We start from the raw sequence: 12297 nt of genomic DNA, 5'->3' as shown, positions 1-12297 counted from the left end.
GTGTTTTATGGGAAACAAAGGTGTGCATGTCGCTGCATCGTACCCATGCTCATCTTGATGGGCAGCTTCTCCTTACTGGCGGCTTCCACCAGCTGCCGTCGCACCTCCATCACGGCCTCTTTGTGTTTACTGGTCAGCATGGCCTCCCACAGTGTCTGCGCCGCAGGCGACCTGATGGGTAGAAGAATGATAAAGGTCAGTACGAGGAGACGGACATGACAGGGGAAGCTGTGCGATGATTCTTTTATCTCCACAAAAACAAAACAACTATTGCTGTTCCCGCCGTTTGCTCCGAGCCCGCAGGCCTCAGAGCGTAAACACAGAAGGGACGGCGTGGACGTGATTGAGCGCTCATCTCAGTGATCGAGAAGCTGCTGGTCGGGGAGGGAGGGAGGGTGGAGGGGGTGGGCGACTCCCCTGTGGGACCCCTCACAGGAAAAAGCTGAAATTAGCAGAGGGAGCATCAGGAATGTTCTCAATCCACCTTAAACAGGCGCTCGCCGACATTCCTGAGGACTGCTCGCTGCCGTCCTTACGTCGGAGGCACAGCAGCAGAGCGAGGAGACCGAGGCTCCTCCTGATACCATCTCAGTCCCTTCTCTCATTATCCGCTCGGTTATGAAACACTGTGATCCACATCTCTGATGGGAGACTGAAGACGAGGCATGTGTGTGAGACTGTTACCATCTGCCACGAGCAACTGGAAACAGCTTTTCAGTCTTTTCCATGAAAGAAACAAAAGAGCGTCACCGAGGACCCTTCTCCGTCATTAACTTCACACAGAGCGACGCTTTCTTATGAAATGTCCCCTGTATCTGAACCTCGAGCTGTGATCAGGTTTTACTTCTGGCTCTCTGATGCTCTTCTCTGAATTTTCCTGCCCTGTTTAAAAGCACTGACTCTGTTGGTTGGATAAAAGGACGACACGTCCGTCTGTGCTTGTGACAGGCGGACGTGATCGTGCTCTCGGGGGTGACCTGAAACTGAAGGGAGCAGGAGACAAAGAGAGAAAAAAGGGGCTAAGGACCCAGAGAGAGGGAAGGTAGGAGGGAGCTCGTTGACAAATCCACTCTGTTTTTCTTTTTCTTTTTTTGTTTTTTTTTAACTTTTTTCTTCTCTCGCCTTTTCTCCTTTCTAACTGCTGCCATGTGTTTAATATCAGATGTAATCTGTTCCAGACCTTGGGCTGGGGCTAGATGGGGAGTAGAGGGGCTCACACTGGGACGCCCGCCATCTTCACACTAGAACCAGACACAAAGACCAGCAAACAAGACTCGGCCCCGGACAAGAGTCTAATGTAAAGACTGATACAGTAAAAAAGAAAATCTGAAGAGACAAGAAAAGAAAAATCTGGGATTTCACAACAGTCTGTTTGTTTGCTCAAACTGTGATGAAGCACAGCAGCTGCTGGTCGAAAGCAACGATAAAAACACCTCCAGTACAATTCAAGTATTTCTACAATTACGCAAATCATAAAGTCCCAACATACTCGTCATGGCTGAAATACCGATAGTGTGACTTGACCGGCCCATATGTGAGCGTGTGCATGTGTGTGTGTGTTTGACGCACACGCATTTGCATATGTTTGCACACAACCCTGTGGATCTGTGTGTGTTCTGGGAAGGCGGAGGGCCTCGGTTAGAGTGCCGATGAAATATGGTTCTCATTTGGCTGTTTGCCCACACGGCCCCTCCGCCGGCCCACTCCCCTGACGCTTTCCCTGGGCCATTTGGTCAGACGGAGGCGGGGGGTTCGAGCCGGGGCGAGGGGTGAGGTTTATACTGGCAGGGTGTGAGACAGGGTCCATAACCAGCCAGGATCCCTGTTGAGTAACTACTTTACTATGGAAGAAGGGGGAGGGGGAGTGGAGGAATTGTGGGGGTGCGTGTGCTCGGCCATCAGCTAGCATTAAGTGCAGTGTGTTTCTCCCTGTGGAAGAGGCTGCTCGGCTGCAGACTTCAGGGGGCACTCTTGCACTTGACGTGTGCACACAGTCGACAGTCGACGTCCTCTCTGGCTCCGCCGCTGGGTCAGGCTGAGTGGGCGTGTTCGGGGGGGGTGGGGGTGGGGGGGGGGGGGGGGCGTTTGTGGACAAACTGAATTCCTCTTGATGTGTAATGAGTGTTGTACCATTAAAAAGGCAGTTATGTATCAAATACTGTAACTTAAAGGAAGATGTGGCGTACTACGTGCAGGAATGAACACATATGTGGCTGTTTAGGTGATGAAATACCTCTGGCTGTGTCCAACTCATTAATGACTGTGGGGGTGAGGAGGGGGACAGTGTTCCTGGAAGAATATGATGCAGCAGAAAAGAATGGCTCCGACCGTTCTGACTCAGGGTTTCTTATGTTTACTCCCCTCATCGTTTGGTTGGACACACATGTGTATGTGTACGGGCACAGTTCAGTATTTATTTCTTTACCCTGACTCCCACTGTGAAATTCATCCACGACATGAGTCAGAGCCGAGTCACTGTACATACATATGATTTATGAAGCCCCCAGGACGAGTGGCAAGAATGTCTCTAAAGGCAAATATCACTCATGTTGCAAATAACTGCATCTATCCAAAGCGTTGAAAAATGAAATTTAAATATTCAGCAACAGCATCTTTTTTCCAGTTTCTCCGTACAAGTCTCTCAACGCGCTGCTGACTTCTTTCATGGGGAATATTCCTCCTGAAAAAAAGGAGCGCCAATAAAACTTTGAGCTCTGAGCATCACAGAGACGTAACCAGGATGTTGTTTCTGCGGCGGCGTGCTGCTGTTGGTGAGTTTAAAAGTAATTTCTTTTTAAAACCTCAGAGCACCTCAAATTAAAATTACATCCACATCAGATTCCATCGTACTGAGTGGTGGCAGAAATCTCATGGATAAATATCTTAACGTGTCTGCGGATGAAATTCAAATGATCTGCATGACCAGATACAAGGGCGTGATTTCCACTGGGGACGGCAGGGACATTTTCCATTATTGTATCTAACTTTTATAGCTTCAGGTTGAATTTCATATTAAAAATGTCTCTGAACATCGTCACGTTGTCATTTCATGGTTCAGCCTCCATGATACGGAGAGAGGAGTTGATAACAATGTTGATATGCCTGTCTGAGTCGCCTTTGATCATCCCCATGTGTTCAGAGCTGTGGGCTTAGCACGGATATTTAGTTTTAGTTTTGTTTTTTTTACCCTGGATTTTTCCTCTCAGGCAACAAACAGCTCTACCTCACAGGTGGAGGTGTGATCCAAAGGTGAACTGAAAGGACCTACAACTCTACTCAGGACTGAAATAAGCATTCCCACTAAAAAATTAATAAAAGTAAAATTGAATTTATATTTACAAAAGATATTCTCCTAAACAAGAGTCTGAAATCAGAGACATCAATCAAAGATAAATCAACCACCAATCAACCATCAGCCGCAGTCAGTTTGTGCTAAAATGCAAACACATCTATCATAAAGTATCAGCATGACACCGAAGGTTTAATTTCTCCTCAGCTGAGGGAATTACTTAAGGACGTTGCACAGAAACTCTTCAAAGACTTCCTTAGTTAAGGAAAAAAGTTAAGGCACTTTCAGCAGTGAAAGCATCGTTAAGTTTGTCTCCTGGTCCAGAACACATCCTCATTTTCTTCATTTATTGCCATGAACTCGGCCAATTAAGACAGAGTCAGAGGAACCTTTAGTTGTTTTTTCTCCTTACTTTGGAAAGGAAAAGGAAAAGGTCTTCGTTCAAACTGACTGTAATTGATTCCCTAAGTATAAGGCTAATATAAGGAGAAAGCCATAAATATTTTTGTGAACATTTTAAGGAAATCTTAAGGATGAAACTTAATGTTTTTTTCTTGTAACTGTTTTTATTTTAAGGAAACTTTAACTCAGAGTTTAAAGAAAATCTTAAATTAAGGTGTTTTGTCCCCAAGTCTCTATGAAGTGATTTAAGTGGTTGGTGCATTAACAATCCTGAGGATCACGTGACATTTCCATTTTTATCTGTTTATTTATTCATGCAGTCATGCTTCAATTATTATTGATTTATTCCACCTCTGCAACCGAACCTACACCCAGCTGATCTGATCCGTCCACTTTATCTTCGTAGCTTTGTTCAACAGAGAAACTTGATTCTGCAGATCACAGCTCATAATTATCTTCTCCATGTTCGTCAGCATCTGTGCAACAAGTCACAGCCATAAACCACAGGAGTCACTGGTGCAAGTTAACGTAACATTAATCCGATCGGGAGCATCAAAACGTCACACTCAGCAGAGTGCGAACCCTGCATGTAATTCACCTCCCGGTGCAGATGATTCAGATGATCTGTGTACTTTCCAACGAGCCTACATGAACCAGATGCAGCCTGATGGAATTGTGCAAGGTCAGCCTCATTTCTCGGCGAGGCATTAATTTATGGAGGGTGTTTAATGGGGCAAAAAACACTGTTGGGTTTCCTGTAAACATCCCAATGTAGCACAGGACATGACATGAGAGGGAAGCAGAGGAGTGGACCAAAAGCAGAGCCGGCCTTGAGTGTCTGTGTGTCCTGGCAGGAGGGACAAATGACCCGCAGGATTTATGGAGAAACAAAAAAAAAAGGAGGGAGAGGAGCTCCGCAGGAAGTGAGGAGAGGAGGGGAGATACACAGAACAAATTAAACACATCGACGCAGATGTAACAGGAGCTTTCATCGACCGGCTATTATCCAGGGATGACAGAATCAGAATCTGCTTTATTGGCCAAGAGTCTGGACACACACACACACACACAAGGAATTTGTCTCTGGTTTTACATTGACTGGTACATACATATAAATATAAATATACATATAAATATATATACAGTTAAAAAGTGTTGGATGGATCAAAGGAGCAATGAAGTTAGTGCAAAAACAAGATAATAAATAATAAATACTAGATAAATATGCGGGTAAATATGAGTGTATATATGCAATGTTTGATGTCAGAGGTTATTGTTCCTGTGTGATTGATTTAAGTCTTCGCCAGAGTTTCCCTCTGCTAAACTAAAAATAAAATGTAAAATAAATCAGTAACAATTAGAATCTATGTTTTTGAATGAAACTCTAATTACTACAGTAAAAAAAAATCTCCTTTAAATTACTGAAAAAGTGTGTTAAGTCAAAGTATATTTATCATTTATACTATAAAAGTTGTACATTTACAGTGAAAGCTTGGGGAAAACTACATAAAAGTTGATGTTGGCTGCAGTTGTAAAATCAAAAAGTGAAATATCGTCAGTAATGGTAAAGCGAAGGGGGGGGGGGGGGGGGGGGGGGGGGTAACGTAGTAGTCTCTTCCTCCCTTCATGTATCTTGGCTACTTTACCATTTCAAACGGAAGCTAGCAGCAGGAGCTCTTTGAGGGAGCGGGGGCTGGCGGATGTAAAGTGCCGTCTTTGCGGCTGTTTTATCATCTTACCAAACACATGCCCACACACACTTTTCTAAGTCTGTGCTGCGTGGTGAAAAATCAAAATGAGGAGGGGGGGGGGGGGGGGGGGGGGGGGGTGAGACAGAATAGGTTATGTTGTCTCAGCCTTGATGGGAAGAGGGAGTGCAGGTGCGAGGACTCTACATGATTGATGCACTGTGGGTTTCAAGAGAAGATAGAAAACTAAAATTAAGGCGGCAGAAGAAACGGAGACAAAACATCAGAGATTGGACGTGGGGGGGGTGTGTGTGTGTGTGTGTGTGGGGGGGGGAGGTTGTGGTTTAATCGCTGCATCTCTTACACTTGACTCGTGAAACTGACTGATATCAACTCTCGTCTGCAAACAACTGAAGCTTGACCTTTGGGGCAGGCTGATAAAATCACTGTGACAAATGCTTAGATGAAAGTCTTGCAAAAACAGACAGATAAGACTCAGTGGGGGGGAACTGTCTCTTTTTCTCTTTTTTTAAATGATCAGAGAAGTTTCCCACAATCAGCTGTGACTGTTTCAATTTGATCTTCACTCTGGACTCCAACAATAAAAAAAATACAAGCAAAATTGATTTTCACTTACAGATTGTCAAAGTTTTATGCTTGAAATGAAAAAGCAATTATCTGTAACCGTGACAACCTCTACTTCCTGTGGCACAACACACACACACACACACACACACTGCATAAGCACTCCAATTAATTTTCCACAGATGACAGTTTATCAGCAGCTGCAGGTCGAACTACGGTGAGACGAGTGGAACATGGGAACCAGCTACTGTAAGTTTTCATCAAGACACAAGAGAACCCTGTTTGTCCAGAATCAATATCCTGTGCATCACTGTCCAACAGAGCCTGTGCCCCTGTTTAAACAAACCGTCCGGTCCTGAAAACACACGGACCAGGCAGCCCTGTGTGGGAGCTCATGCTGTACTGTAAGTAATGTGGAGTCGCTCTTTAGCCTATAAATCACGTGAAAGACTTTATCTTCAGCTGTTTGTGCCACTGTTCACCGTCTAAGTATAGAAAGGCCAAACAGTCTCTACCCTTTAAGGGATCACTACAGAGCAAGTGTGGCCAGTTCTCACACACCCTTCTTCATTGTTGGTGGAGTAAAAACAGGGCGAGCTGTTTTCATCTGTCTGTCATTTGCTCTCTCCTCTCCACACTCCGCTATCACCGCTTTCTCTTTTGTTACTTTTCCCATACGGCCTGAACTCAAATAAGCGTGCATGGCTTTTTATTCATGCTCATATTTCCCAGCTGGGACAGAAATAGGTGTTTTCCCTCCTTCCTGGTGGTGCACATGCAGGATCTGCTGGGCAGATTTGAGGAGATGGCAGCCTCGCAGTGTTTTCTCATGGCAGGGTGCGGTCGGTTTCTCTGCCTAGCTCGAGCTCAGCAGCTCCTGAGGCAGACCCAGAGCACCTTGGCCACCCGTACTCGGTTCTGCCCACATGCACACACTCCCCACCGCAGGATCAAGGTCCAAGGCAGCCAGATGACGGGGGTGCAGGGTTCAGTCTGAGACTGAGGGAAACTTGGTGCCCTCAGCCAACGAGGTCCATAAGTCCTCCTCAGGATCAAAAGGGCTGCGCAGCCAAGCACAGCAAATTACACAGACTGGGCTGGAAGGTACCTGACCACACTGAACACACACACACACACACACACACACACACACACACACACACACACACACACACACACACACACACACACACACACACACACACACAGGCGCACAAAACAACACTTCCACTGCCACTTTCACTCAACATCCTTCTATATACAGCAGACTGCATCCTGGTACCGTTTAATGGCTGTAGAAAAAATGCATAGTATAAGAGTGCAGTAACCAAAAACCTGCACAGGCAAAGTGTTAGTGTGTGCGTTTGTGTGTGTGTGCGCGCGCACACACACACACACACACACACACACACACACTAAGTACACTTTCTCTCTGGCATGATTACTGAAACCACAGAGTGAAAGTCAGGTTGTAGGATAAGGAAAATTCACACCGGGGTTATGAAAGACAATACGACAATAATTGCAAAGTAAGTGTGGGGTCTTGCCCGGAGAGCTAGAGTCAACAACCACCCACAGAATGTTTAAGACACAGTAATCTCCAAAAATATCCTGGAATTACTGAAGGAAATATCATACAAAAGGTCCAAATTAGGTCGGCACCTAATATTTAAAGGCTCGGGCTGGTCTACACAACAAAACCAATCAAAACACACTGTGGGTTTGGCCTAAAAATAGCTCAACAAATCATAGGTGTATAAACATCCAGTAGGAGGGGACTTATTATATAGACAATCTAACCACACGGAGCCGACAGGGTCGAGTGTTTTGCACAGTTCACATCATGCAGAGAAAACAGTCCCTCTGAGAAATGTGTGCTTTTGTATATTTTGTATATTTTAGGGAGATGAATGCATTAGAAAAGTACACCTCTAACAACAACACACATTTACACAGCGCTGTCTTGAACATATTAGAGTGATTGACACAAACTAAGTCGGTGGCGAGCTGTGCACTTGAAGGCGGTTAAATAAAGTGGGAACTCCTGGCTCCTTTCTTCCTGTGCCGCGGCAGCATTTCAATCTCCTAAACATCTGTGATAAGGCTCAACTGGGCCATCTGCTCAGAGATAGCACAGGCAATAACACTCCTGCTGATCCTGCGGGCCCCGATTAGACATGTACTCCATACAAACACAGCGTCTGCCGCCTTACTTATTACACTTCCCTCCTCTATCTGCTCGTGTCCCAGCACCTGCGAGAACTTTTGTGTACAATATCTGAAGCAGTCATCTAAATGTTCTGAGATAAGGTGTTTCTGGCAGAGACTCTGGTCATATTTGGTGAAAAGATCTGGAAACCCAACCCCCCCCCCATCATACCCATATGACATATATGTCCCTATACCAACAGTGCTGCTGCCATATGCGTCACCCATGATGAGGAGATATTATCACATATATACATCTTCTGGATATATGAAGATATAAGTTTATAACATATATGCGATACCCAAAGTAAAATTTTATATGGTATAACATGTTATGAACATTTATGTTAACAATATATATCTAATTTATAAATAAAGTTTATTAAAAACAATATACATATAAAAAATGATATATGTTTATACATGTTTTTCTTATTCATCTTATTCATGTGGGAAAGTTGTGTCAGACCTTTGGACCCCACTGTATATATTATAAACATACTGTTTATAGACAGGCTTTGGTATGGATATATATTTACATAACATCTACAATATACGCCCACATAAACATATTGTATGGGCTCGACTTGTATGTCAATATACAAAATTGTTCCATATTCTAACAGGTTTTATGTATAGTTTTTTAAATTTAAGTTTTTAATTTATATGTACATGTATTTCATATATAGAAAGGTATGTACTGTGCATATATTACATTTGCATGTAACTATGGTTGGACTCCATTCTCTCCTGTAGAAAGACAGTGTGAGAAGATGAGCTCGTTGCTGCAGGAATGGGCGCACAGTGTCAAACATTTCATCCATGTACAGACACAACTCAGCTGTGTTTGTGTAGCCGAGAGATTCAGAACAACTACAGTGACTGCATTTGTGGGCGTATTATAGGTGTCTGGTTGACCTGCCCCCCCCCCCCCCCATATGTTAGCCTTGCAGCCGAGGGTCGGTGCAACCTGTGCCTGCTGTGCTCACATTATCTGCTACAGCGCACACTGTCTAAACAGCACTGACTAGAAAGAGCTAAGCCTGGTTCCATTACAACAGAACCTCCCACCTAGCTTGGAATGAACAGTCCCTGCTGCACAGTGTATGTGTAAGCCTGTTCATAAACTCCGAGCGGTCAGACATACTGCATGACAGCTCCAGCCACAAAACTCTTCTCCTCAGTCAAAGTCTTTTCCTCCTGCGACCACATGAAGGGGCAGAGCGGGAGTGGAACACATGATGTAGGACTAATCCCTGCCATGTACAACAGCCCCACCGCAGGCGCCTAACACGTGCATCTGCACAGCCGAGACTGGAGGCAGGCTTCACTGAAGCACTGGCACATAATGCCGGTCATGTGCCACTCAACCCACTCAGTGGGGGGTGGCTCTGGGTGGCGAGTGTGTCTTTGTGCATTAGTGTGTTTGGCCAGGTGGAAAAAAGTATGTAAAAAATGTATATTGTGGTTCTGTCAGTGCAGGGATGGGATCATTTTGGATCTTGTTTGTGATTTGTTGATCTCTGGTTTAGGTGCGACACTGAGGGAAATAATAACGGTGCATATTCAACTCATCCTCTACCAAACAAACTGATTTGATAAGGGATCTGAAAAGATTTTGATTTAACAAACAAATCTGACACTGGAGTCAGATTTGATTAAATGCTATCGAACCCATTTCCTAGTTAATGGACAAGAATTAACCCCGTTTGGAGGTGATAAATATTCCACAGGAAAGTGGGTAACAAAATATTTGCCAAGCTCCTCTGTAATGATGAATGATATGCAAAAAAAAAAAAAGATATTGCGATGATTTAAGCAGATACTGCGATTGTGATACGAGTCACAATTTCAGTTGGAATGGTCATTTTTGCATTTCATTTTCACTGAAAAACAATGGGAAAATAATGATGAGGCAAGTGTAGCACACTCAAGCATAGGGAGAATATGCAGAACACAGAAAGGCCAACACCACTGGGTATTGATATTCTTCTTTTTCCTTTGACTTAATTTATGTACTATGTACCACAAACTACTCAAATGGATCTTTCTGAAAACCCTGAGTATGACTTTATAGTAAGAAACTGACTGCTGTCTGTAAAGTGATGTACACATAAAAGCAGGCTTAGGAAGGCAGACTTTCTAGTACAGAGCACTTATCCAAAGCAGAAACTACAACATTTAATTAACATTTAATGAGCTGAGTTGAGTCTTTCCCTCCTGATGGGAACTGCACTTCTTTGAGCTCAAACACTCAAATATGCACATTTTCTCCCTGGAGGAGACTTTCATATGAAATGATCAGTGAATGCTCAGAAAAACCATATGTAATCGTGGCTATAATTATCACTGGGGCAGAGAGAGAAAACATACATGCAAATGTGCTCGAGTCGACATTAAAATCACTAACCACTGTGTGTAATTATAAAACCATATCTATCTATAGGAGGTTACATCTGGAAAACAACATGCTCGACCTTAATTTTCTCACTCTGATCACTTATCAAAGGTTATATAGGGTTTGGTAAACTACAGTGATAAAAGTGTTACATGGTTTGTGAAAATACTGTTACTGTTACACAGCAAAGGTACAGCAGACTACAATGATCTCTGTCCTGCAGAAACCTGCAGCTGATGGCTGAGAGGAGGTGTGATTATTAATAAACTCACTATGAATTAATGCTTTCTCAATTCATTCTCTTAGTCGGTGATACTTGCCGTGGTGTGTGTGTAATAACACCAATAATAGCGGCTATTGCTATGAATGAATACTCTAAATGAGATGCACTCACTGGTTTTGTGCGAGACAGCCGGGGGCCAGTGTGTTCTGGGAGTGATGGGTGCGCTGCAGACTGGTGAGCTCTAGCATATCCACCTGTACGTCTGTCACATGACCAGGTAAAGGTTTGAGGACGGTCAGAATCTTCTCTGCCAGGTTGTCACCATGGTGACCAACAGCTCCTGGAAATCAAGACATGGGGAATTTAAAAGATATATCTATTCAGACTGTGACATCAACTGTTGGTGAAATATCATAACCAATATGTTCAATCTGAGAATATTCTTTTTGTCAGTTTAGCTATGATTACTATAAAATCCAGACAGGGTTTTGATTTATTTTGATGTGTTTACAAGCATGTATAATGATGTGACACAATATTGTCCAAAGGTTAGGGAGATTTCACCTGTAAGATCCATTGTTCGGTCCACAAAGATGATGGATGCTTTATTAGGGGCTGTTTTCCTTCGATTCTTTGCTTGAGGGTGACTGGCCAGTTCCCCAGCTATGATGCGGCTCATGGGGCCTACAGCGAAGCTCTCTTCCCTGGTACCTGTAGCTTCAAACATTGCGTTTAATGCTGAAGTCAAGGATCTGATTTCGATCTGCAGTTCAGCAGGAACAGAGTGCACGTCTATATCTATCAGGCTTCCAAATCTCTTCTTCTCTGGTCGTTTTGCGTTTAGTGTCTCCAGGTCAGGTGAGAGCAGGGGAAACAGGTGGGCAAACGTAGGTGTGAGAAGTAACTGCTGTGACACAGGGGCGAAGACCAGGGGAACGTGCATGACTTCAGCCGTGTAGTTCATGTTTCCCATCCACTCGCATAGCTTTTCTTCGAACTGCTCGAACACAGGGTTTCCTTCCATCTCTGCCGTGACATTATTGGCGAGCAGGTGCACGGAGTGGGCGACAGTAGTGAAGACAACACAGTACTGGAAGTGACTGAGGGATATGATGTCTTTAATGATGTCCACTGTTCTCCCCTTCAGCAAAGTGCTCACCACGAACACGGCTTTCGGCTCGTTCGCGCCGCAGGCTTCGAAGCTCGAAAACTGCTTTAAATTTCTGGCTCCTGCCTCCAACAAGGCGGCGGTACCCCCGTTCCAGTGGAGAGCCTCTGCACACTTGTCATCCATAAAGACGACAGCTTTCTTCACCTTCGACAGCACCTTCTCCCACATCTGGAGCGGGAAGCGCGTAAAGTCCTCCGCCGTCAGCATTTCGGCAATTATCGGTGTTAGCTAAATGCAGCGAAAATCAAAGAAACATCAGAAACATCAGCTACAATAAAGTAGCTCCAACAAAACAAACCCACGAGTCTCCTAAAGGTGACGTGGCACTCCCAC

At 44.3% G+C, this 12297-nt stretch overlaps 1 protein-coding gene across 1 annotated transcript in view; it reads right to left on the bottom strand.

Moving 5' to 3' along the window:
• The window catches only part of scfd2 (sec1 family domain containing 2), a 93856-nt gene extending 81565 nt beyond the window's left edge, over nt 1–12291 (bottom strand). Inside the window, exons 1-3 of the mRNA XM_056378052.1 lie at nt 11358–12291; nt 10965–11133; nt 44–171 (exon numbers count right to left, since the gene is read on the bottom strand). Coding sequence (XP_056234027.1) covers nt 44–171; nt 10965–11133; nt 11358–12171 — 1111 coding nt within the window. The 5' untranslated portion in view covers nt 12172–12291. The remainder of the gene's footprint in view (nt 1–43; nt 172–10964; nt 11134–11357) is intronic.
• Nucleotides 12292–12297: the final 6 nt, after the last annotated feature.

This window comes from Seriola aureovittata, chromosome 6 (assembly GCF_021018895.1).
Source record: "Seriola aureovittata isolate HTS-2021-v1 ecotype China chromosome 6, ASM2101889v1, whole genome shotgun sequence".
In the NCBI taxonomy this organism is placed as follows: domain Eukaryota; kingdom Metazoa; phylum Chordata; class Actinopteri; order Carangiformes; family Carangidae; genus Seriola; species Seriola aureovittata.
The sequence above is the reverse complement of the archived record's forward strand: the minus strand, read 5'-3'. Positions and strand labels throughout refer to the sequence as shown.